Source organism: Carcharhinus amblyrhynchos, unplaced genomic scaffold, assembly GCF_965287045.1.
Source record: "Carcharhinus amblyrhynchos unplaced genomic scaffold, sCarAmb.v2.hapA scaffold_42, whole genome shotgun sequence".
NCBI lineage: Eukaryota > Metazoa > Chordata > Chondrichthyes > Carcharhiniformes > Carcharhinidae > Carcharhinus > Carcharhinus amblyrhynchos.
The window spans coordinates 1,685,697-1,711,199 of NW_027649783.1; the positions used below are offsets into that span (position 1 = coordinate 1,685,697).

General features: G+C 45.4%; 4 protein-coding genes, 2 non-coding genes and 1 pseudogene across 6 annotated transcripts; 6 read left to right on the plus strand and 1 right to left on the minus strand.

Annotated features, from left to right (window-relative positions):
- The first annotated feature begins 445 nt into the window (after nt 1-445).
- LOC145335923 (histone H4) lies at nt 446-757 on the plus strand. Its single transcript, XM_080181657.1, has one exon. It carries the CDS (start codon nt 446-448, stop codon nt 755-757), a length of 312 nt encoding a protein of 103 aa, XP_080037783.1.
- Nucleotides 758-2,098: 1,341 nt separating this feature from the next.
- Nucleotides 2,099-2,509, plus strand: LOC145335863 (histone H3). The gene has a single exon (XM_080181593.1). The coding sequence runs from the start codon at nt 2,099-2,101 to the stop codon at nt 2,507-2,509; it is 411 nt and encodes a 136-aa protein (XP_080037719.1).
- A 2,045-nt stretch (nt 2,510-4,554) lies between these two features.
- trnam-cau (transfer RNA methionine (anticodon CAU)) lies at nt 4,555-4,626 on the plus strand. The gene has a single exon. It is a non-coding gene; the product is annotated as a tRNA-Met (tRNA).
- Nucleotides 4,627-10,319: 5,693 nt separating this feature from the next.
- LOC145335800 (histone H2B pseudogene) lies at nt 10,320-10,851 on the minus strand (annotated as a pseudogene).
- A 10,478-nt stretch (nt 10,852-21,329) lies between these two features.
- On the plus strand, nt 21,330-21,919 carry LOC145335799 (histone H2B type 1-M-like). Its single transcript, XM_080181530.1, has one exon. It carries the CDS (start codon nt 21,463-21,465, stop codon nt 21,838-21,840), a length of 378 nt encoding a protein of 125 aa, XP_080037656.1. The 5' UTR covers nt 21,330-21,462; the 3' UTR covers nt 21,841-21,919.
- Nucleotides 21,920-22,903: 984 nt separating this feature from the next.
- Nucleotides 22,904-23,508, plus strand: LOC145335830 (histone H2A.J). Its single transcript, XM_080181555.1, has one exon. It carries the CDS (start codon nt 23,119-23,121, stop codon nt 23,506-23,508), a length of 390 nt encoding a protein of 129 aa, XP_080037681.1. The 5' UTR covers nt 22,904-23,118.
- A 1,773-nt stretch (nt 23,509-25,281) lies between these two features.
- trnal-uaa (transfer RNA leucine (anticodon UAA)) lies at nt 25,282-25,364 on the plus strand. Its single transcript has one exon. It is a non-coding gene; the product is annotated as a tRNA-Leu (tRNA).
- The last annotated feature ends 139 nt before the right edge of the window (nt 25,365-25,503 follow it).

Here is a 25,503-nt window from a genome sequence, read left to right on the forward strand (position 1 = left end):
ACAAAAGGACAAAGTCACCACCCGAAACCTTAACTCTGTCTCTCTCTCTCTCTTCACAAAAGCTGCCGGATTATTTGCAGCATTTTCTGTTTCGATTCCAGATTTCAAAGCTCCGGGTTTGTGGAAACTCTTGAGTGTGAAGGGCGGCTCTGGAAGGGTTTGTGTGGGGAGCTGGCTTTCGTTTCCATTCTTAATAAACGGGTTGAAATTGGCGGTTGCAGAAACTGGAGGTGGAGCTGAAAGATCAGGGGCCGTTCTGTGTGTGTGTGTGTGTCAGGCCGGCTCTCTCCTCCCTCCCGCTCTGGGTTGAATCTTCACTCTGTCTCCTCCCCCCTCTCTGCTCTCACTCCGCCTTTCTCAGTCAGGTCGGGGCGGCCTGTATAAAAGGAGCCTGAAAGAGTTCCTCTCTCTCAGATTGGGCAGTGATCGGAGTGAAGAATCCATCATGTCTGGCAGAGGGAAAGGAGGCAAAGGACTGGGGAAAGGCGGAGCCAAGCGGCACCGCAAAGTGCTCCGTGATAATATCCAGGGCATCACCAAACCAGCAATCCGCCGCCTGGCTCGCCGTGGCGGGGTCAAGCGGATCTCGGGCTTGATCTATGAGGAGACTCGCGGGGTGCTGAAGGTTTTCCTGGAGAATGTGATCAGGGATGCGGTCACCTACACTGAACACGCCAAGCGCAAGACGGTCACTGCCATGGATGTGGTGTACGCTCTGAAACGCCAGGGCCGCACTCTCTATGGATTCGGCGGCTGAACAACTCGACCCTTTTCCAGCCAACACACAACAAAGGCTCTTTTCAGAGCCACTCACCGCCTCACAGAGAGAGCAGTGACCTGGGGACGGGGGGGGAGCTGGGACAGGCTGCTCAGTGTTTGAGATGCAGCTTTGCTTTGTTTAGGTTCCGGTGCCGGGAAATCACCCAATTGAACATTTCATTTGGAGCAGGATTGTTGTTGAAATGTTTCAGTGGATTGTCTCAGCAGCCCCCAGTTGACATGTGCCCTGAGTGAAAGGCCACCTCACTCCCTGTCTAATCACTCAGTGTTTGGATAGAGTTTCTAAAAGCTTTCTCTGGAATAGCGGGAGTTTAGGAGCAGCAGCCGGTGAATCGTTCACTGGAACCAGTGCCAGTTGTGATGCTATTTGCCCCCCAGACGGTTGTTTCCTGCACTGAAGCTGACAGGCTTTGGGAAACTGCTGAGTTTCCGCTCAGTCATTCACAAAACCCGCAATTCCCGCAGTTTGAGCCGCTCCAACCCCCAGCCTGCTTCTGATTGGCCATCCTCTCCGCATCGGAACCAATCGCACAGCATCGAATGTGAACATTGAGCCAATCATTGGCTTCGACTCTCAACCGGCAGGAATTTTGAATGGGGGGAAATGGCGCCAATTTCAGCGCGGGAAAGGGAATGGAGACAAATTCTTAACTTCTCAACAAGAATAACATCTCTATTAATATTCTGCTGTAAGATTATTTTACAAAGAGCTTTCATTTGTGAACATTTGTCCGCGGCAAACGGCTCCATTCGGGAATGTCAAACGGGACAAATATGAATTCACTCTCTGTAACAAACAACAGACTCAATCCCTTTCACACCGGCTTCAGGGGGACACAGAGAAGACACAGATTTCTCATCCTTTCCCCTGAAAGCGGCACAAGCCACAGGCGGAGGGGAAATCTGAATGGGCTGGAGAGGGAAGGGACAGGGATCGAGTGGAACAGCGGGAGATTCTGGGAATGAACAGCCCAGAGAGCGGGGAAAGGGTCTCAAACACCAAGTGGAGGGAGATGGATTTCAAATCTTCAATGTTTCTGGTAATTAAGGACGGAATGAAGTCTTATTTGATACAAACGGTTATTTCCTGCACAGAAAATGGAGTAATTTCTGGAAGGGGCGGTGAAGAAAACAAGTGAGGCGATCAGAACCTGAGTTCCAGACATTCATTCCCTGCTCAGAGTTTGATTGAAACTTCCTGGGCCAATTCCCGCTGGGGGGGTGGGGCGGTTCCTCACAGAGTTTAAAAAGGCGGCTGCAGCGCAGACTCTGGGTTAACAGTCTGTGTGTCTCAGATTGTGCTGAATCCGCTCAGAAAATGGCCAGGACCAAGCAGACAGCGCGCAAATCGACCGGAGGGAAAGCTCCTCGCAAACAGCTGGCTACCAAAGCGGCCCGGAAGAGCGCTCCAGCCACGGGCGGAGTGAAGAAGCCTCATCGCTACAGACCCGGCACTGTGGCTCTGAGGGAGATCCGCCGCTACCAGAAATCCACCGAGCTGCTGATCCGCAAACTGCCCTTCCAGCGCCTGGTGCGAGAGATCGCTCAGGACTTCAAGACAGACCTGCGCTTCCAGAGCTCGGCCGTCATGGCCCTGCAGGAGGCCAGCGAGGCTTACCTGGTGGGGCTCTTTGAGGACACCAACCTGTGCGCCATCCACGCCAAGCGAGTCACCATCATGCCCAAAGACATCCAGCTGGCCCGCCGCATCCGCGGGGAACGCGCCTAAAACCCCGGCTTCAGCACCAAGAACAACAACGGCTCTTTTCAGAGCCACCAACTCGACACATGAAAGAGCTGCCATCTCCTGTTAACCAATCTAGTCTTTCAATTCCCGGCACAGAATCTTCCCAGGACTCTGAAACCTCTCCATCTTACAATTAACTCTCCGTTACATTGAGCTCTCTCCAATCCTTTGATGGTACAGTCAAAACCATCCCGTTAACAATTCTACCGCAATTTAATTTTAAAGTGGTTTTATTAAACCTGCCATCATTTCAGTTTCCGAGGAATAATTCCGCAAATCCACTTTCTCCGCACAGGTTTGGAGTGAGGATTGAGAATTGTGTCAGTCAGGGTCAGAATATGAACCATGTCTCAAACAGTAACCCCCTCACACCGATATCACCATTACAGAAACACTTGTACATTCGGACAGACAATAATTAACACTTTTCCAGATACAATGACTGGCTTTGAAAACTGTTGGGCTGCAGATGACTGTCCTCACAGACTGTCACACTTTAAACAATTATATTTGAAATCGGATCATTTCAGTTCACTGGGACGGTTCCCCCAATAAACAGCAGAAACATACTAAAGTATTTTGTCCACAGCAGGGATCACAGTTCCACAGCAGAGAGCACAGTTCCACAGCAGAGAGCACAGTTCCACAGCAGAGAGCACAGTTCCACAGCAGAGAGCTCAGTTCCACAGCAGGGAGCACAGTTCCACAGTAGAGAGCACAGTTCCACAGCAGAGAGCACAGTTCCACAGCAGAGAGCACAGTTCCACAGCAGAGAGCACAGTTCCACAGCAGGGAGCTCAGTTCCACAGCAGAGAGCACAGTTCCACAGCAGAGAGTACAGTTCCACAGCAGAGAGCTCAGTTCCACAGCAGGGATCACAGTTCCACAGCAGAGAGCACAGTTCCACAGCAGAGAGCACAGTTCCACAGCAGAGAGCACAGTTCCACAGCAGAGCACAGTTCCACAGCAGAGAGCTCAGTTCCACAGCAGGGAGCACAGTTCCACAGTAGAGAGCACAGTTCCACAGCAGAGATCACAGTTCCACAGCAGAGATCACAGTTCCACAGCAGGGAGCTCAGTTCCACAGCAGGGAGCACAGTTCCACAGCAGAGAGTACAGTTCCACAGCAGAGAGCTCAGTTCCACAGCAGGGATCACAGTTCCACAGCAGGGATCACAGTTCCACAGCAGAGAGCACAGTTCCACAGCAGAGAGCACAGTTCCACAGCAGGGATCACAGTTCCACAGCAGGGATCACAGTTCCACAGCAGGGATCACAGTTCCACAGCAGAGAGCACAGTTCCACAGCAGGGAGCACAGTTCCACAGCAGAGATCACAGTTCCACAGCAGGGATCACAGTTCCACAGCAGGGATCACAGTTCCACAGCAGGGATCACAGTTCCACAGCAGAGAGCACAGTTCCACAGCAGAGAGCACAGTTCCACAGCAGGGATCACAGTTCCACAGCAGGGATCACAGTTCCACAGCAGAGAGCACAGTTCCACAGCAGGGATCACAGTTCCACAGCAGGGAGCACAGTTCCACAGCAGAGATCACAGTTCCACAGCAGGGATCACAGTTCCACAGCAGGGATCACAGTTCCACAGCAGGGAGCACAGTTCCACAGCAGGGAGCACAGTTCCACAGCAGAGAGCACAGTTCCACAGCAGGGATCACAGTTCCACAGCAGGGAGCACAGTTCCACAGCAGAGATCACAGTTCCACAGCAGAGGATCTATTTCGAAACAAGGAAGGAAAATTAAACAAGAAGAAGTAGGTTAGAAACAGGAGATATCCTGGGATTGACATGAATGATCAGTCAGTCCATTCTCCTTTGCCTGTGTGCGATCTTGTGTATCCTGACTGTCTCTCGCTTCATCTCTCTGTCTTTCTGTGTGTTTTCTATTCTTGGTGACAGTGGAATTGTGGGGCCGGGGGAGCAGCCGAGCGCATGCGCTCCAATGATGAATGCGGAAGTGAATCTCTGTGACGCATTAATACCAGCTGGCAGGTGATTGGGATTGTGGAGCAGAGTGGCGCAGCGGAAGCGTGCTGGGCCCATAACCCAGAGGTCGATGGATCGAAACCATTCTCTGCTAGTAGCTTCTTAGCAACAGCAAAAATTATTCCTTAGCGGCTCCTTGAAAATGATTTGACATTTCTGTCCAGGGTGCAGTAATTTTCTTCCGCTTCTCGCTACTAGTTAACATTTGAATGAGTAACAGATCGCTGAAATGTCATTTACTCACAAACACACACAAGCTGTAAATGTTGCAAAGATACACAAGCCGAGGGCTTTCCCTTTCAGCCCGTTTCTCCCAAACAGCTGACACAGGCGTGATGATCCGAATGATCTTGAATTATTCACTATCACTCTCTGATTGTCCAAATTGAAAAAAAAATCTACTTTTTTAAAAACGAAAACAATCTAGTGAAGTTTAGACATATTAGCTGCACTATTTCTGATCTACAGGGCACCCGGCAGTCAGTCACCATGCTGAGATGGACAGCAGCGTCCTCCCTGTGACATCTACTATCGAGAAGGACCAGAATATCAGCACAGCAGAAACAGCATCAGGTTAAAGACATAATTAATCATTATTTGGACAGAAAACACTATTTTTTTTTCTAAATTACTGATTTAAAACATGAAATTCAGCTCCCACAATCACCATAAGCTGAGGAAGTGAAGTTTCAGGCTTGCATTAGACACACATTGTATGAAATACTTTTTTCAGTCTCCCTCTGATTGTTTCTTTGATTCGCCTGTTCATAGTTGAAGGATTTTAACGTGTTCAGTTTAGAACACATTTCATCTTTCTCGGCCTTACTTAAGGTTAAAACTGTAACCTGTGTGTGTCCTTTCTCCTCACACTGAGTGCCTGCCTCTAACATGTTGTGGTCACTCAGTACTTGATGTTCATTTACTGTCAGATTATTAATTAATCCTGCTCTCTCCTCATTACTGAAATTAGTGGAATCTTTTGTCTTGTGCTTTCCAAAGCAGGGTGGAGGGCAGGAGCGATTCAGTAATAAAAAATTTTTTGCTGCAAGGCTAAAGGGAGTGGGAAAGGATTAAGTAACAACACACAGAGATGTGTCTGAAGGAGGTGTGAATGGAAGAATGATAAAGAGCTGGCAGCTGAAAGCAAAATCAAGAGAAAATATAGATTAAAACCAAAAACCAAAACAAAATGGAATCAATTATGACAGTTACTGTCATATTAGAAATACGGAGAGGAGTCAGGCCATTCAGCCCCTCAGTCCTACACCATCGTTCAAGAAGGGGAGGCAATGGTCTAGTGGTATTATAGCTAGACTATTAATCTGGGAACTCAGCGAATGTTTTGGGAGCCCAGGTTTGAAACTCTCCACAGCAGGTGGTGGAATTTGATTTCAATAAAAAGTAATTTGAAAATAAGAATCCAGTTTTGATGATGGAACCATTGTTGGAAAACCCCATCTCATTCACGGATGTGCTTTAGGGAAGGAAATATGTTGAATTTACCGTGTGTGGCCTTCATGTGGCTCCAAAGCGACAACAATGTGTTGGCTCGATATGTGGATGGGCAATAAGTGCAGGCCAGTAATACCCATGTCCAACAAATGGGTTAAAAAGATCATAACTAAGGTAATTGTGGCTGCAATCCTACTTTTCAAACTTTTGCAGCAACCCTTGACTCCCTTGTACAATCTGTCTAATTCAGCCTAGAACATATTCAATGATCCAGCCTCAACTGTTGTCTGGGAAAGGGAATCCACTGACTAACGATCCTCTGAGGTGAGATGAGAGTGATTACCCTTGACATCAAAACAGGATTTGACTGAGTTAAACATCAAAGATCCTCAGCAAAAGGAAAGTCGATGGGAACCTTGGAAACCTCTCCACTGGTTGGAACTTTATCCAGCATAAAGCAAGATGGTTGTGGTGGTCAGTCATTTCATCCTCAGGAGATCATTTCCCCAGTTTGTCAAGTTACTGTCCCAGACCCTTCCACCATAAGGTCAGAACTGGAGATGCTGACTGATGACTGTGGAATGTTTAGCACCATTCAGGACTCTTCAGTTACTGAAGTCGCCCATTCCCAAATGCAGCAACAACTGGAGAGTATCCAGGCTTGGGCACGGAATGGCAAATAACAATCACACCACACATGTCCCGGACAAAGACCATTTCCAGCAAGAGAGAACCTAACCATTGTCCCTTGACATTAATTGAAAATATATCGCTGAATCATCAACTATCAATATCTTAGTGATTACCTTTAACCAGTAACTGAACTGGGCTAGCAATGTAATACAATGGCTACAAGGCAGCTCAGAGACACATGATCCCATGGTGAGTAACAAAGATCCTGACTGCCAAACACTGTTCACCATTTACCAGGCACAAATCAGGAGTGTGATGGATTAATCTCCACTTGCCAAGTGGTTTGACACCATCCCAGACAAAGCATCCCTCATGATTGACACCCCATCTGCAAACACACATGCCCTCGACCACTGACATACAGTGGCAGCTGTACTTACTAGCTCCAAGATGAGCTACTGGAACTCACAAAGGTTCCTTCGGTAGCACATTTCAAACAAACGAACACTACTGTCTAGAGAAAGACAAGAGCCATTGACTCAGAGGAACACCATTAAATGGACCTTCCCCTCCAAGACACTTACCATCTTCACTTGGAAATATATTGTTCTTGCTTCACTGTGACTGGATTCATTCTGTATCTGTCATTCTCTGGTGCAATATATCTGTATCATATACCATATGTATCTTACATTTTCTGCTGCAGGGTGTATGTTGTGTCTTTGTTTGAGCCTGTGTTTGGACAGGAGTTGAGGAAGGGATTTTGTCTATCAGTTACTTTCTGATATTGCAAGTGAATTTGGGACTCATTCAGAATCTCTTAAGAATAGTGTGTGTGAACATTCAAATTCTGAGCAGGAATAGACCACTCAAGTCTGCTCTGTGATTCTATAACATCATGGCTGATCTGATTTGAACATCAACTCCACACTCCTGTCTAACCTTAATACATTTTACCTCTTTGATTATCAACAATCTATCTCCAACAAATGGGTCCATTAAAGAGTCCATTTCAGTTACTGTGTGTGTGACTATCAGTCAGTGCTGTTGTATATGAATTTAAACACAATTCTGAATAGGAATATTTCTGGAATCACATGGGAGTGCAGTTCTCAGTATTCTCTGAAATGAGTTTGGCAGATATTCCGATCTGTCACAAAGATAGAATATTAGGGTAGGATTCATGTTTCTGTCTCTGGTACCATACACAATTTGGGGTTCATTCAGCACCTGATTATTTCTGCTGTTGTTTCTAAGGGTGCAAATGATGTGTATTGGTCAGACTGTCATAATGTGTGTGAGTATGGGATCATTCTGAATCTGTTACTGGTACTCAAAGTCTGGGATCCTGCTATGCAAGCGTGGTAATCAGATGTAACTTTCAGTGGTTGGTGCTGTATGTGCAGCATGACATTCATTCATCTAACACTGAGCGCGTGTTTGAAAATTATCGTGTATCTGTCAGACTCTATGACACAGTGTGAGTATAGGATTCATCATATGATCTTCATTTTATTTATAAGTTTGGATTCATTCCATATACATTTCCAGCAAAGCAACAACCCACTGATGTGTAAGTTTGAAGCAAACAATGTGAGTGAGTTTCTACCCAGCATTAAATCTCTGTCAGTGTGAACACAATTGTGAAAGATAATGTAGTCCTCAATCTGATACTGGATTGCTTTGCAAGTTGCACTCAGGTTATTCACATTGATTTTGTCTGTGACACTCAGTCTGATTCTGAGTAAGAATTTTGACATGAATGTGAAATGGAACTCAGTATATGAATTTCAGACTATCTTCCATCTAGCTCTGCATGAATGGGGAGTTCAGATTAGTTAATAACCTGAAGTTCAACTCATAGTTATCAAATTGATATTGTAGCTTTTAATTTCATAATCTGGGTGAACTTTCAACTGGAATCTGAATTTGTATCTCAGGTTATACTCGCTCTCATAATATCTCAATCTGAGAATGTATTTGAGATTAGGCTTTGTATCTAATGTATTTGAGAGTTCACAAACTGGGACTTAATACAGCCACTGTAAACCTCTGATGTGGATGGTATTTAACTTGAATCTCAGTACAATATTAAGGTGCATTGTGTAACTTTACCAAAAACCATTTGTGAGTTTTATCAGATATTTAATTTGGAGCAACAGCTGCCCTATTGTTGGACTGACACAGGGATGATCCAATAGTAGGTGAGAATTTGGACTGGGATTTTTGGATCCTCTTCTTAATGGTACTGAGTTTGATTTGATCTGTTGGGATACACTGAAAGGTATTGCTTCTTGCGTTGTAAAGATAAAGCATACCGTTCATACAGTACATAAGGGAGAAGGTACAGACTGTAAACGTTAAAAACCAATTCAGCAGCAGTGGGGTTTGAACTCGACTATCCGGGGTATTGATTCTTATGTCCATTGGATCTGGAGTCCAATATCTTCACCACTCGGCCATCCTGGTATGAAAACTGGTCATGGTTTCGGCACAACATCTGTCTGTCCTGCTGTCTGGGTGTGTGGAACTGATGAGCTGTCTGTGTCTCTGAGCTGTCAGTGACAATGTCCGGACTGTGTGTGAGAAGGAGTTGGCGACACTCTCCCCTGGAACTTGTGTGGAGGAAACATCACGTTTGTTTTGGGTCTGTCAGATATTTATCTGTGAAAACAAAGTCCATTGAATAACTCCAATCCAGACTGGGTCAGTTTCATCTCTATTAATAATCATTGGGAGCGGTTTGTGAGGCTGCAGCCAGACTCCAGCTCTGATTGGTCACTCTTGTTTCTATCCAATTCTTAACCAATCACAAAGCGAGGGAGTAGAAATGGGAGGTTTTGATTGGTTTACATTTTCAAATGGGAAAAACCCGCCAATTTCAGTGCAGGAAAAATACAAAATAACCGAACGCCTTAATGTTCAGGAAACTATTTCAATCTCACACTTTCATCTGTTTATTGTATTTTCCCCTCACTGAATCCTGCCGCTATTTTAGGAACAGTTTGAATTTCTCAATCTCTTATCTGGAACCGGCGGGAATCAGACCCCGCTCAGCAATTTAAAACCGAGCAAATCTCAGCTCAGTGGAAAAGCAGAAACAGAGAGATTCCCAACCAACCCCCTTCACACAGGCTTCACAGGGACAGAGAGAAACGGCTGATTTCTGATCCTCTCCCCTGAAAGCGGCCGGGAATGTTCCAATGGGAAGTGTGGAGAGAATCCCCGGCCCTATCCCGCCGGTGGGACAGGCAGCTTTGTGTCCGGAGAATAGGGAGGGCCCGGGGGGGAAGCGGATCTTAAAGCGCTGCAATGGACTCAGGTCCTGTGTGTGTACAAATCTCACTGATTCCGTCCTCTGGGAAAACTGTGGAATAAACAGATCAGCCCGAGAATAACCTCCTCATTCCCGCCTTTACTCTGTTCCCGGAGCGGCTCCCAGGTCACCCGAAATAACGATTAAACAATTTTATAATGAATTTAATTCCGCTGCTGCCAAACTGTGAATATAGTTATCAGTGAATCTAAAGAATTACCTTCCGATGTGGTGTTTCTCCTCATTGTCCGTGACAAATCCCAGACTGGGGTTTATAATCCGCTCTCAGTTCAGTTTGATTGTCCCTTCAATGTGAAAGTGTGTGTAAGGGGCGGGTATGAAGTCCCATTCACAGCATTCTGTAACGGGACAAATCTCTATCCTCCAGAAAGAGATTTCTCATTAACTCAATAAGGGAAAAGATGGTGCAGCTTTTTCACAGAGATTGTGGGTGGCTCTGAAAAGAGCCGTTGTGTTTTGGGGGGTTTCTCAGTCCATTGGGGAGTTTTACTTGGAGCTGGTGTACTTGGTCACCGCCTTTGTCCCTTCCGACACGGCGTGCTTGGCCAGTTCCCCGGGCAGCAGCAGGCGCACGGCGGTCTGGATCTCCCGGGAGCTGATGGTGCTGCGCTTGTTGTAATGGGCCAGGCGGGAAGCCTCACCCGCGATGCGCTCGAAAATATCGTTGACGAACGAGTTCATGATGCTCATGGCCTTGGAGGAGATGCCGGTGTCGGGGTGAACCTGCTTCATCACTTTGTAGATGTAGATGGAGTAACTCTCCTTCCGGGATCTTTTCCTCTTCTTGCCGCCCTTTGTTACCGGTTTCTTCATCACTTTCTTCGCTCCCTTCTTGGGAGCTGGTTTCGAGGTTGGTTTCTTCTCATCAGCCATCTTCAGTTTCACACAGAAATAAAGCAAACCCCTTCCGAGCGCTGATTAAATAGACAGTCCCACAGATCTATGTTAATGAGGAATTGGGAAAGCAATGATTGTGATTGGACATTTTAAAAGTTATTCCACTCACTTCTCAGGGGTTCATTTGAGTGGATACGGAAACAGACCAATCAGATTGAGGGGTTTCCGCCAATCACAAACCTCCTTACTACAATCAGGAAGTACATTTTCCAAAGAATCTCCAGGCCCAGTTTCTCAGTGTGGAAAGATCCACCGGGAAATGTCCCCTGGCTGTCGGTGTGAGGGACCCTTCTCCACAGAGGGACTGTGCGGGAGTGTGGGATTCCTTCAGGAACTGTGAATCTCTGGTAATGTGTGTGAGTGTGGGATTGACTCACTCTCTGATACAGTGTGTGAGTGTGGGATTTACTCACTCTCTGATACAGTGTGTGAGTGTGGGATTTACTCACTCTCTGATACAGTGTGTGACTGTGGGATTGACTCACTCTCTGATACAGTGTGTGAGTGTGGGATTTACTCACTCTCTGATACAGTGTGTGAGTGTGGGATTGACTCACTCTCTGATACAGTGTGTGAGTGTGGGATTGACTCACTCTCTGATACAGTGTGTGAGTGTGGGATTTACTCACTCTCTGATACAGTGTGTGAGTGTGCGATTTACTCACTCTCTGATACAGTGTGTGAGTGTGGGATTGACTCACTCTCTGATACAGTGTGTGAGTGTGGGATTGACTCACTCTCTGATACAGTGTGTGAGTGTGGGATTGACTCACTCTCTGATACAGTGTGTGAGTGTGGGATTTACTCACTCTCTGATACAGTGTGTGAGTGTGGGATTTACTTACGCTCTGATGCAGTGTGTGAGTGTGGGATTTACTCACTCTCTGCTACAGTGTGGGATTTACTCACTCTCTGATACAGTGTGTGAGTGTGGGATTTAATCACCATTTGTAAGGATCGACTACGTAATGTGAGTTTGGAAATCATGGATCTGATTTGATGCGACCATATCTGAGTGTTGGATTCATTCTGTATTTGAGTGTTGGACTCACTGTTTATCTGTTGGATGGTGAGGCATGTGAGTGAGTGTATTGATTCTTTCCCTGGGAATATAAGGCAGTGCTGATTTAACTGTGCATGTGTCACATACACCATGCTGGATTTATTCTGTACTTGTCACTTTCTGGAACTGTATGTAAAAGAGATTCATCCTGTCTCTGTCATTCTCTAACACTGTACATCAGTGTGAAATTGATTGTGTGGTTTCTTTCAGTCTGGGCTTCTTTGTCTGAGTGTGAACTTTTCATTCTCTGTCAGTGCCTGGTACTGTGTGGGAATGTGAGTTTAACTCTGTGCCTGTTAACATCTGCTGCTGTAAGGGTACACGGATCTCAATCTGTATCTGTCAGTCTCTGGTGCTAAATGGATGTGTGGAATTCATTCTGTATCTGTCAGTCTCTGGTGCTGAATGGATGTGTGGAATTCATTCTGTATCTGTCAGTCTCTGGTGCTGAATGGATGTGTGGAATTCATTCTGTATCTGTCAGTCTCTGGTAACCAAAAGAAAATATGTGGAAAATCTCAGCAGGTCTGGCAGCATCTGGAAAGAGAGAAAAGAGCTGATGTTTTGAGTTCAGGTGACTCTTTGTCAAAGCTTTGACCTGGAGAGAAGGCGGGGGGTGGGGGGGGGGGGGCGGCAGTGGTGGAGAGAAGTGGGGGAGGCGGACAGAAAGGAGAGGCAATATCAAAACCAGGTTCTTAACGGGGGAGGCAATTCATAGACAGGTTCTGAACAAGGCCAGGGGGACACAATGGCAAGAACTCATTATTCAACATCATTGCTGTTTTCACTCCCAAACCGCCGGGAAGGGGCCTCATTTAGTTCCTATCTCCAAGTGTTTGTTATTATTATTATAGAATGAACAGCAGAAATGTAACTGCACAATAACCATGAGAGCAGCTGTACAAACAAGATCTCCTGCGGGCAGCAGGTGGGGAGTGGGATGGAGAGGCTTTACACGGTGGCTGCTTGTTTATTTTTCGATATTTGGTTAAAGTGGGAGCTGGAAATAGATATCTGACCCGTGCAAAAGTTACTGCTGCTTCACACAGCTCAACTCAATCAGCAGTGCACGGATTGGGCTGTTTCTGAATGTCACAAAATTGTTTTAAACTCGCCCCAAACTCCCAGTGAGTAAAAGCAGTTTGGTATATTACTGAAATGATCTCAAATATTGTCTGTGCTGAAGGTTTATCCTTTTACCCTGGTTCCTAATAATTGTTATTTGTGAAGTTATATCAACAACTTTTGTATCTTTTATTTCATCTGTTCCTCAGTTTAGTTAGTTATTTTTCTTGTTACGGGCAGATATTTGAAAGATTCTGATGGTTCCTCAGAACAAGCACAATTTCATCAAGCCAGTTCCAACACAAAGCAGTTCCAGGATCATTCACAGAGCACAGAGATACTGCCAACTCATTGGGTTCACTGTCACAAAGAGAAGGATTCAGCCCCACACTGTTTGCAAAGTAAGAGACAACTTTTCAATCCAAGAGTTGAACAGGAAAAGAGGATTTATTTTTAATTTCCTTCCCTGCCAATGTGGGACATAGGATCAGGAGTGGGCCATTCAGCCCATTGAGCCTGTACTACCATTCAATCTGATTATGGCTGACCATCTCCTTCAATGCCCTTTCCCCACTCTATCCCCAATTTCCCTTTATGACAGTGAGATTTAGAAATCTGTCAATGTCTATATTAATGTTCACCCTGTGTGTGAACTTCTGTAGCCCTCTGAGCTACAGAATTCCAAAGGGTCACAAAGTTGAGTTAAAAAAGTGCAGATCTCAGTCCAAAGAGGATTTGCCCTTATTTTAAAATTGTATCTAGGCTCCCAACCAGGGGAAACATCTCACCTACATCTACCATGTTTACCCTTTTAAGTACTTTGTTGTTTTCAGTGAAATACAGGCCCTGTTTCCCCAGGTTTTCTTCATAAGACAGTCCTGCCGTTCCTGGAACAAATCTGCTGAATGGTCACTACACTCCCTCTGAGGCAATAATAACCCAAACTGCACACAGTATTCCAGACACAATCTAATAACACTGCTGTCCAGTTAAACCAAGGCTTCACTACTCCTGTACTCAGAACCTCCTACAATAAAGACCAACGTACCATGAACCTTCCAAATTACCAGCTTCATTTCCTTGTTCGCCTCCAGTGACTTCTGAATGAGAATAGTCATGTCCCCTAGTACATCAACACTTTCTAATCTCTTAGCATTGAATTAAACTCTGAATATCTGTTCCTTCTACGGAAATGGAAAATCTCACACTTTCTACATGATGTCCCATTCGCAATGTTCTGAGAAGTAATGAGAGGTTCAGAACATTGCAGCTGGAATATCATCCACCTGAAGCTGCTTTGTATCTTTCTCCCAACACACATTTACACTGAGCTTTGTGTCAAGTGCAAACTTCTCAATATTACATTTGACTGACAGGTAGATACATTAATCATAGAATTTTAACAAAACACACCCACTCACAGATATAAAACATGTTGGTCACAAATTGAATAAGAATTCATAACCAGAATAGACAAAAAATGTTGTTGTGAATCTAAAAAATTGCAATTAATTACCTCAGAATATAGCCATTGATACATTTTGTAAATCAATCCAAAAATCTCAGTGAGTCAAGCTGAAAGATGTAATGACAATTCTGTTACTACAAACTGCAGTAATTAATTCATAGGCTGTGTATCCAAATGTTACCATTCACAGAGCTCAAAATTGAATACCATTGCACAACTTACAAACAGCTACTGAATATAAACCATGACTGGGAAATGTACCCTAATCCATATGATAAATTAAATCAAATGACAAACAAATATCAATGCATTATAATTTAAATAAATGGTTTCTAATACAGTGCCTGAAATGCATGTAAATTTAATGCGGAGAAGTGTGAGGTAATTCACTTTGGTAGGAATAACAGATGTGTCGAGTATAGGGCTAACGGGAGGACTTTGAATAGTGTGGATGAGCAGAGGGATCTAGGTGTATGTGTACATAGATCCCTGAAAGTTGGGAATCAAGTAGATAAGGTTGTTAAGAAGGCATACGGTGTCTTGGCGTTTATTGGTAGGGGGATTGAATTTAGGAGTCGCCGCGTTATGTTGCAACTGTACACAACTCTGGTGCGGCCGCACTTGGAGTACTGTGTGCAGTTCTGGTCCCCACATTACAGGAAGGATGTAGAGGCTTTGGAGAGGGTGCAGAGGAGGTTTACCAGGATGTTGCCTGGTATGGAGGGGAGGTCCTATGAGGAGAGGCTGAGGGATTTGGGGTTGTTTTCGCTGGAAAGAAGGAGGCTAAGAGGGGATCTTATTGAAACATATAAGATGATTAGAGGTTTAGATAGGGTGGATAGTGATAGCCTTTTTCCTCTGATGGAGAAATCTAGCACGAGGGGGCATGGCTTTAAATTGAGGGGGGGTAGTTATAGGACGGATGTCAGGGGTAGGTTCTTTACCCAGAGGGTGGTGAGGGATTGGAATGCCCTGCCTGCTGCAGTTGTAAATGCGCCTAGTTTGGGGGCGTTTAAAAGATCCGTGGATAGGTTTATGGATGAAAAGGGATTGGTTTAGGTTAGTGGGTCATTGTTTTGTAACTGGTCGGTGCAACATCGTGGGCCGAAGGGCCTGTTCTGCGCTGTAATGTTCTATGTTCTATTTAAAGTGCAAAAGTATCCCACATTTCAATACGTCACAATGAACAACTGTATGAGGATTGATTCTTACACTCGCATAGATAACAAGAGAATCACAGATGTAAAATTAATCTGACATTCACAAACTCCCAAGAGACAGATGGGAAGAACAAGGAATTCCATAACATACTTGGGAATGACAACTACAGAATGATTCTTACACCCAAACATTCATCAGAGGAAAAGTGAAACAAATTGAACTCCACACTCACACAGTATCAGCAAGTAACATTTACAGAATGAGTCCTGTCGTCATACACAACACCACAAGGACAGAGATACAGAAGGAAAATAACTCTGAGCTGCTGTACCCGGGATGGATACAAACAGTATAAATCACACACTCATGTAGTTACTCAAATCCGAAGACTGCAAAACTGAAATCAAACTCATGTTGACTTCATGGCAAACTCAGGAACAGAATTAACCCCATATAAACATACAACAGTGGAGACTGACATCGTGCCTGAGTCACAAATTCATGTTCAACTAATCTCACACATGCAGACTGACAACAGACAGACAAATACATGATAAAAATGTCTTTTGTATACAGTGTCCAATACTTACAGGCACAAAATTAATCTCCTTGTTTACAAGAGATGGAGTGATGAGATTGAGTCCCACACTCAGCCTCACTGAGTAGTTGCAGTGTATCTCACAGATGGTACACATTGTGCTCCAGTGGCTGAGGGAGTAAATGCTGAAGCTGGTGTGCAAGTGAAACCCAAAATATTATTTTGTTTTTGAGATTCTTTTATGTTATTGGAGATGCATTTTCCCAGTGAGTGGAGAGTACTGCATCTCTGACCTGACATGTGGCTTTTCAATTGTGGAAAGTCTTTGAGGAAATAAGGGGTCAGTCACTGGCTGTGAACCTGCTCTGCTCTATTTTTAAAGCTCAGTAAGAAGTCTGACAACACCAGGTTAAAGTTCAACAGGATTATTTGGTGGTAAACACCGCTAGCTAGTGGCTTTGTTACCAAACAAACCTGTTGGACTTTAACCTGGTGTTGTCAGACTTCTTACTGTGTTTACCCCGGTCCAACGCTGGCATCTCCACATCACTGATCATTCCAAAGAATCACCCACTCAGTGAAATAATTCCTCCCCATCTCAGTCCTAATGAGCTGCCCCTTATTCTGAGTCTGTGTCCTTTGGTTCCAAACACACCAGCCAGGGAAAACGTACTTTCTGCTTCTACCCTATCGAGCCGTGTAAGATTGTTGTATGTTTGAATGTCAGCACCTCTCATTCTTTTAAATGCCAGGAAATAAACGCCTGGTGTTTCTTGTTTTTACTCAGCCAATAATCCCTCCACCCAAGGAATCCATTTAGTGAACCTTCATTCCACTTCCTCTATGGCAATCATGTTTTTCTTTGGGTCAGGAGAACAATACTGCACACAATAGTCCAGGTGCTGTCTCAGCAAGACTCTATATAATTACAGTAAAATATCTTTACCCCTGTATTCAAACATCTTGTAATAAAGGCAAACATTCCATTCCCCTTCTTAATTGCTTGCTCGAGCTGCAGATTAGTTTTCTGTAACTCATGAACAGGAACAGTCAAGTGTTTTTGAATTTTGACACTTTCAAGCCTCTCATCATTTAAGGAATATTCTGCACATTACATTCCATCTGTGAAATTGTTGCCCACTCTCTGAGCCACTTCAAATCCCCTTGAGGAGATTTTGTCTCTTCCTCACAACTCACACTTCCACCTTACTTTGTGCATTCTCCAAAGTTGCAACTGTTGTCTTCAATCACTGCATCCCAATGATTGATATAGGTTGTGAATGTTGGGGCCCGAGCACTGATCCTTGTTGTACCCTACTTGTCATTGTCTGCTAACTTGATATGACCTATTTATTCTTATTCTCTGTTTCCTTTCCTGTAACCAGTTCTCAATCCAGGCCAGTATTCCCCATGTGCTCTGATTGTGTTTATTGACCTCTTGTGTGGAAACTAATTTCTGAAATTGTAAATATACCACATCAGCTGGTTACTCTTGATCTCGTTGCTGAAAATGCTAATTGCATCTTCAGATTTCCAACAGGTTTGCTAATCCTCATTTCACTTTCATAAGACCATCAGGAATTGTTATAGTAGAATCATAGAAGATACAAGCAGCAGTAGATCATTTGGCCCTTGGAGCTGCTCCAGCATTCGTTTTGATTATGGCTGATCATCAGAATCAGTATTCTGATCCCTCCTTCCCCCGATATCCCTTGTCCCTCGAGTCCAAACAGCTAGATTGAATTTATTCTTGAACTTGCCTGAACTACTTTCTCTGGTAGTGAATTCCACAGATTGACCAAGCTCTCAGTGAAGAAGTTTCTCCTCGCATTTTGCCTCAACTCAGGTCATGTTTCCTGGATTTGTTGTCACCTAATATAGAAACAAAGAACCAAGAGGTAGGAAACAGAATACTGTATTTGCAATCTGCAGATTGACAAGAACAACATAAAACATTGCTACTCATAAAATACAACAGCTACAGAATACAATCCACATCTTCCTCACACTGACAGCAAAAAATAATACTCACATTGCAACAATTACCAGATTCTGCAATAAAGACACACAGACCTACCACACACACTGACAGCAGGAAACTGAAATCCTTCCATGCCAGAAACAGAGAGGGACAGAATAAAACCCTTTGTCGTAAAGCAGAAAATGACTGACATAGACTGAAATCCAGATTTATGTTTCAGGAACTTGATTGGAAAACGGCTAAGGTTACGCCGTTGTTTAAGAAGGGTGCCAGGCAAAAGGCAGGGAATTATAGGCCGGTTAGTTTAACGTCTGTTGTAGGTAATATGTTAGAATCTGTCATCAAGGAGGAAATAGCGAGCCATCTTGAGGGGAACTGCTTGATAGAGCAGACGCAGCACGGTTTCGTTAAAGGGAAGTCGTGTCTGACAAATTTACTGGCGTTCTATGAGGATGTGTCTAGGGCGGTGGATAGAGGAGAGCCGGTGGATGTGGTCTTTCTTGATTTTCAGAAGGCGTTTGACAAGGTACCTCACAAGAGGTTATTGCAGAAGGTCAGGGGACATGGAGTTGGGGGTAGGGTGTTAGTGTGGATAGAGGATTGGTTGTCAAATAGGAGGCAGAGAGTGGGGGTCAATGGGTGTTATTCGGATTGGCGGATGGTGACTAGTGGAGTGCCCCAGGGGTCGGTGCTGGGGCCTCAGCTATTTACCATTTATATAGATGATCTGGAGGAGGGAACCGAGTGTAGGGTGTCGAAATTTGCTGATGACACCAAGATTGGTGGAATGGCAAATTGTGCGGAGGGTGTGGAGAGTCTACAAAAGGATCTAGATATGGGCGAATGGGCCAGGAAATGGCAAATGGAATTTAATGTTGGCAAGTGTGAGGTGGTCCACTTTGGTAGGAATAATGGTAGGAAGGATTATTACTTCCGTGGCGAAAAACTGCAGCAGGTGACGGTGCAGAGGGACGTCGGGGTCCTTGTGCATGAGTCGTAAAAACCCAGCTTGCAGGTGCAGCAGGTGGTCAGGAAGGCGAATGGAATGCTGGCCTTCATAGCGAGGGGGATTGAATATAAAAGTAGGGAGGTCTTGCTGCAGCTGTATAGGGCATTGGTGAGGCCGCAGCTGGAGTACTGTGTGCAGTTTTGGGCGCCGTACTTACGCAAGGATATTTTGGCCTTGGAGGGAGTGCAGAGGAGGTTTACTAGGCTGATGCCGGAGTTGAGGGGGTTGAGCTATGAGGAGAGGCTGAATAAATTAGGCTTGTACTCGTTAGAGTTTAGAAGAATGAGGGGAGATCTCATTGAGACGTATAAGATGATGAATGGGATGGATAGGATAGAGGTGGAGAGACTCTTCCCGCTCAGAAAGGATAGTAGGACTAGGGGGCACAGCCTAAAGATAAAGCGGGGGGGGGCGGTTTAGAACGGAGTTGAGGAGGAACTTCTTCACTCAAAGGGTGGTGAATCTCTGGAATTCTCTGCCCGTTGAAGTGGTGGAGGCTGCCTCGCTAAATATTTTTAAGACGTGGGTTGATGGGTTTTTGATAAGAGAGGGGATTAAGGGTTATGGGGAGAGGGCGGGAATGTGGAACTGAGCCACGACAGATCAGCCATGATCTTATTGAATGGCGGGGCAGGCTCGAAGGGCTAGATGGCCTACTCCTGCTCCTATTTCTTATGTTCTTATGTTCTTATGAACTTATAAACAATCCACACATCACTAGCAGTGTGTACTAGATGTTGAATAACGAACATACACAAGTTAATAGTCATGATAGGTAGGCTGGTGTCTCATCTCTATTTAGTGTTTGAGTGACTAAGTGCCGTTCCATAGAATCCCTACAGTTCAGAAGGAGGCCATTCAGCCCATCGAGTCTGCATTGACCACAGTCCAAACCAGGCTCTTTCCCCGTAACCCTTCTAATCCCCTGACGCTCAGGGGCAAGTGTTGATTCGTTGGTTAGTGTCGAATTTAATTTGTTACAGTCCAAGTTGTGAACCTTTGTCATGTGATCCTTTAAGATGGTCACTGGGAAATATCAACCTCAATGGGAACTGTAACATCACAAATAACTGAGACCTTGAGAATTAGTGGGAAAGACACACTCCAAATAATAGAACAGCATGATGGGAAAATACCAACACCCTTATACCAAAGACTGATATACACAGATTAAAAACCTACCCACGTGTCAGAAATAAAAGTGTGCAGTGAAATCACACACACAAATCCCAAAACTGAAGCGCAGCTAGAAAAAACATCACAAGATTTTCCATTTCAGAAACCACCAGGTGCCAAATGAAATACAGAATAACATCCCAGGACCAACATACTGAAAAGCCCACACTCTCTAAAATACTGAATGTTAGAGAGAAAATAAAACACACGGGCATATATCAGAGATTGCAATTTCTGGATTAAATCTTAATATCACTGACCACAGACTGACAGAGATAGAAGCAACATTGAAATATCAGATACTAATTGACACAGCATGAATCCCACTCGCACAGGGCTGACAGAGAAGCATTTGGAAATAGAATGTGTGTATCCTGTTGTGGAGTCGCTCTCGCATTGTTCATTAACTGGCACCGATCCCTCAATGCTATCCCTCAATGCTATCCCCACCCCATCCCACCCCACCCCATCCCACCCCATCCCATTCCCAAGCACTCGAATTGTGTTGAACAGTAAATCACCCTCCGGGATTGTTTCTCTAATCCTCTCTGAACACCTTGTAGTCAGTAATGTCCAATTCTCATTCCACTCCTTCTCTCAGTCAGTTTTCTGTTTTAGCCACACTGTTAGTGTCACATGTGGGACTTGTGGCTGCTGCTCATCAAACTTATTCCCCTTTAACCCGCACAGTAACTCTCGCAATAACCCCTGTCTGAGCCCAGATACTCTGTCCTGCCAGCTCCCGGTGATGGGCGGGGAAGTAAAGCGGAGCAGTTGGTGCTGGTGAGGAAGGGGAAATGTATGAAGAGTATCAGCAGTCTGATAGAGTGATGTGGGATTAGCAGCAGAGAGAATGTGCTGGTGTGGCAGAGGGAGTGAGAGAGTCAGGGGGGTTTGGGTGGATGGGGCCGGACAAGGGGAAAGGACGGATTGAAAACTGAGAGAGTTTGTGGGTTTGAGCAGCAACCAATGTGATTGGGTATCTACACTAACCAATCAGAGACAGGATGACGAATTGCCATCAGTGTGAATGAACCAATGGGAACAGGGCTTGCAGCCATCCTTCATTAGCATAGGCCTGTGCTTTGGTCTATAAAAGAGGAGTTCCGGGCCCCATTCAGTGATTGTGTGTCTGAAATTCAGTGGGAGGATGGTGGATGAGAAGAAAGCGCCGGTTTCCAAGAAGGGAGCCAAGAAAGCGCAGAAAAAGCTGCCGGCAAAGGGCGGCAAGAAGAGGAAAAGATCCCGGAAGGAGAGTTACTCCATCTACATCTACAAAGTGATGAAGCAGGTTCACCCCGACACCGGCATCTCCTCCAAGGCCATGAGCATCATGAACTCGTTCGTCAACGATATTTTCGAGCGCATCGCGGGTGAGGCTTCCCGCCTGGCCCATTACAACAAGCGCAGCACCATCAGCTCCCGGGAGATCCAGACTGCCGTGCGCCTGCTGCTGCCCGGGGAACTGGCCAAGCACGCCGTGTCGGAAGGGACAAAGGCGGTGACCAAGTACACCAGCTCCAAGTAAAACTCCCCAATGGACTGAGAAACCCCCCAAAACACAACGGCTCTTTTCAGAGCCCCCCACAATCTCTGTGAAAAAGCTGTATCATTAATTTAGTTTCAATGATTACAACGCAGCGTCTTGCACAATAATAATTGTTATATTTTCCGATTATCAATGATAGACACGGAGTTATGTAAATCAAACGCCCGGTGGATCATTGGGTCTGAGTAATAATGTTTAAAATTAATTAACTGCTACCTGCCCTTCTCTGGGTTTAGATCTTAGACGCGTTGATATTCGATCCCTTTCTCCGGCTTTAGAGAGAGAGTTAATGGAACAAATGTGTCAGAATCATCGAATCCCTACAGTGCAGGAGGCCATTCGGCCCATCGAGTTTGTACCGACATCAATCCCTCACCCATCCTCATAACCCGACATATTTCCCCTGTTCATCCCTCTGATACTGGGGGGGGGCAAATCCAATCGACTCAAACCCGCATGTCTTTGGGCTGTGGGAAGAAAGCGGAGCGCCCGCAGGAAAACCCAGGCAGACACGGGGAGAATGTGCAGACTCCACTCAGTTTCCAGTTCTGTTTCAGTTTGGTCTCAATAATCGTCAGTTTATTCCCTATAAACCCCAGTTGTGCAGGAACTCTCAGTCTGGAGGAATATGGGGAACAGTCCGTCCGTTTGCAGAACGATGAAACTTCCTGGCGGCTGGTTGGAGAGTTTTAAAAAGGGCCGAGATGAACCCCGAATGGATCCCGGATTCTAAAAGCAACTCGGGATAAAATGGTGCAAACAGACTGATGTTTCAAAAAGGTTTGTTTTTAGTTAATTATTGATGGGATTTTGTATTTCTTGATTGAGAAATATATTTGCGAACTTTCCAAAAATAAATTTATTTTCGGCTCGTTTTCAGATAAACCCAGAGTGAAAATGAGAAACTGCCGGATCCAGGTTAACTCTAGACTGGGGAAGGAGAGAAAGGGAGATTCCCCATTCCCGATCAGAATAATTTCCCAAAGGGATTTGTTCTTTTCCCCTTTGGGGACTTTTCCAATTTGAAATGAAATCGGTGGGAAGCTGAGAATTTGGGCTTTTCCGCCCTCACTCCGTGGAGGCTCCGGATTGGTCAGTTCAGCAGATTTCTGATTGGTCATATGGACAAGATGCTGAGAGGTAGCAACAAAGTGACCAATCAGCAATGTGGGCCCTCCATTCCTCCCGGAGCTAGAAGAGAAGCGAAAGGGAGTGGATTTCAGCATTCTTTGTGAAAGGCTTTGGGAGATTGGGGAAATGTCTGGAAGAGGAAAGAGCAGCGGGAAAGTTCGGGCCAAGGCCAAGTCTCGCTCCTCCCGGGCTGGACTGCAGTTCCCGGTGGGCCGTGTTCACAGGCTCCTGAGAAAGGGCAACTATGCTGAGCGTGTGGGTGCCGGAGCCCCGGTCTATCTGGCTGCTGTGCTCGAGTATCTGACCGCTGAAATCCTGGAGCTGGCCGGGAACGCGGCCCGGGACAACAAGAAGACCCGCATCATCCCCAGACACCTGCAGCTGGCCGTCCGCAACGACGAGGAGCTCAACAAGCTGCTGGGAGGGGTGACCATCGCTCAGGGCGGGGTGCTGCCTAATATCCAGGCTGTGCTGCTGCCCAAGAAAACCTCCGCCGTCTCCAGCAAGAGCAAGTGAAGCGGCCATTCTTTCATCTGATAACCCAAAGGCTCTTTTCAGAGCCACTCACTTTATCTGGAAAAGGGCGGCCTGGTGTCTATCGGTCAGATTCTGCACTGCTATTCACAGTCCAGCTGTTTCCCGCTTTGTTTTATCAATCCCTGTACCCATTATTGATACAGGTGTTTTAATACATGTAAGTTTATGCTATTTATTGGAGAAACTTTTGCACATGTTGCAACACCATGTCGGAGGGAATTATTTAGAAACAAGTACACAATTACCCCAGAGTGAGAAACAGCATCAAGGATTGATGGCTGAAAAACACCCCAAACACAACGGCTCTTTTCAGAGCCCCCCACAATCTCTGTGAAAAAGCTGCGCCGTCTTTTCCCTTATTGAGTTAATGAGAAATCTCTTTCTGGAGGATAGAGATTTGTCCCGTTACAGAATGCTGTGAATGGGACTTCATACCCGCCCCTTACACACACTTTCACACTGAAGGGACAATCAAACTGAACTGAGAGCGGATTATAAACCCCAGTCTGGGATTTGTCACGGACAATGAGGAGAAACACCACATCGGAAGGTAATTCTTTAGATTCACTGATAACTATATTCACAGTTTGGCAGCAGCGGAATTAAATTCAATATAAAATTATTTGTTCGTTATTTCGGGTGATCTGGGAGCCGCTCCGGGAACAGAGTAAAGGCGGGAATGAAGAGGTTATTCTCGGGCTGATCTGTTTATTCCACAGTTTTCCCAGAGGACGGAATCAGTGAGATTTGTACACACACAGGACCTGAGTCCATTGCAGCGCTTTAAGATCCGCTTCCCCCCCGGGCCCTCCCTATTCTCCGGACACAAAGCTGCCTGTCCCACCGGCGGGATAGGGCCGGGGATTCTCTCCACACTTCCCATTGGAACATTCCCGGCCGCTTTCAGGGGAGAGGATCAGAAATCAGCCGTTTCTCTCTGTCCCTGTGAAGCCTGTGTGAAGGGGGTTGGTTGGGAATCTCTCTGTTTCTGCTTTTCCACTGAGCTGAGATTTGCTCGGTTTTAAATTGCTGAGCGGGGTCTGATTCCCGCCGGTTCCAGATAAGAGATTGAGACATTCAAACTGTTCCTAAAATAGCGGCAGGATTCAGTGAGGGGAAAATACAATAAACAGATGAGAAAGTGTGAGATTGAAATAGTTTCCTGAACATTAAGGCGTTCGGTTATTTTGTATTTTTCCTGCACTGAAATTGGCGGGTTTTTCCCATTTGAAAATGTAAACCAATCAAAACCTCCCATTTCTACTCCCTCGCTTTGTGATTGGTCACTCTTGTTTCTATCCAATTCTTAACCAATCAGAGCTGGAGTCTGGCTGCAGCCTCACAAACCGCTCCCAATGATTATTAATAGAGATGAAACTGCCCCAATCTGGATTGGAGTTATTCAATGGACTTTGTTTTCACAGAGAAATATTTGAAGAAATCAGATGTTTCCTCCACACAAGTTCCAGGGGAGAGTGTCGCCAGCTCCTTCTCACACACAGTCCGAGCTCAGAGACACAGACAGCTCATCAGTTCCACAGTCTCCGAGAACACAAGTTTCTCCAATAAATAGTATAAACTTACATGTATTAAAACACCTGTATCAATAATGGGTACAGGGATTGATAAAACAAAGCGGGAAACAGCTGGACTGTGAATAGCAGTGCAGAATCTGACCGATAGGCAACAGAGGCACATTTTCAATCCAACAGGAATGACAGCCGCTGTGTCCCGATCATGTCCAGTTCTCGTACCAGGGTGGCCGAGTGGTTAAGGCGTTGGACTTAAGATCCAATGGACGTATGTCCGCGTGGGTTCGAACCCCACTCCTGGTAGAAGGATTTTTACCACTGCATTCTGCACCCTCTCCCCTCCTTCTCCCCGAGATATTGTGTGAATGGGATGCTTGATCTGTACAGCACGCAGGAAACCAGAGTTTTCACAGCTTAATACTGCATGTCCCAATAAGAAATC

What these genes read in the sequence shown, in the direction of transcription:
- LOC145335863 (XM_080181593.1), top strand. Translation starts at nt 2,099, where the DNA reads ATGGCCAGGACCAAGCAGACAGCGCGCAAATCGACCGGAGGGAAAGCT.
- LOC145335923 (XM_080181657.1), top strand. Translation starts at nt 446, where the DNA reads ATGTCTGGCAGAGGGAAAGGAGGCAAAGGACTGGGGAAAGGCGGAGCC.
- LOC145335830 (XM_080181555.1), top strand. Translation starts at nt 23,119, where the DNA reads ATGTCTGGAAGAGGAAAGAGCAGCGGGAAAGTTCGGGCCAAGGCCAAG.
- LOC145335799 (XM_080181530.1), top strand. Translation starts at nt 21,463, where the DNA reads ATGGTGGATGAGAAGAAAGCGCCGGTTTCCAAGAAGGGAGCCAAGAAA.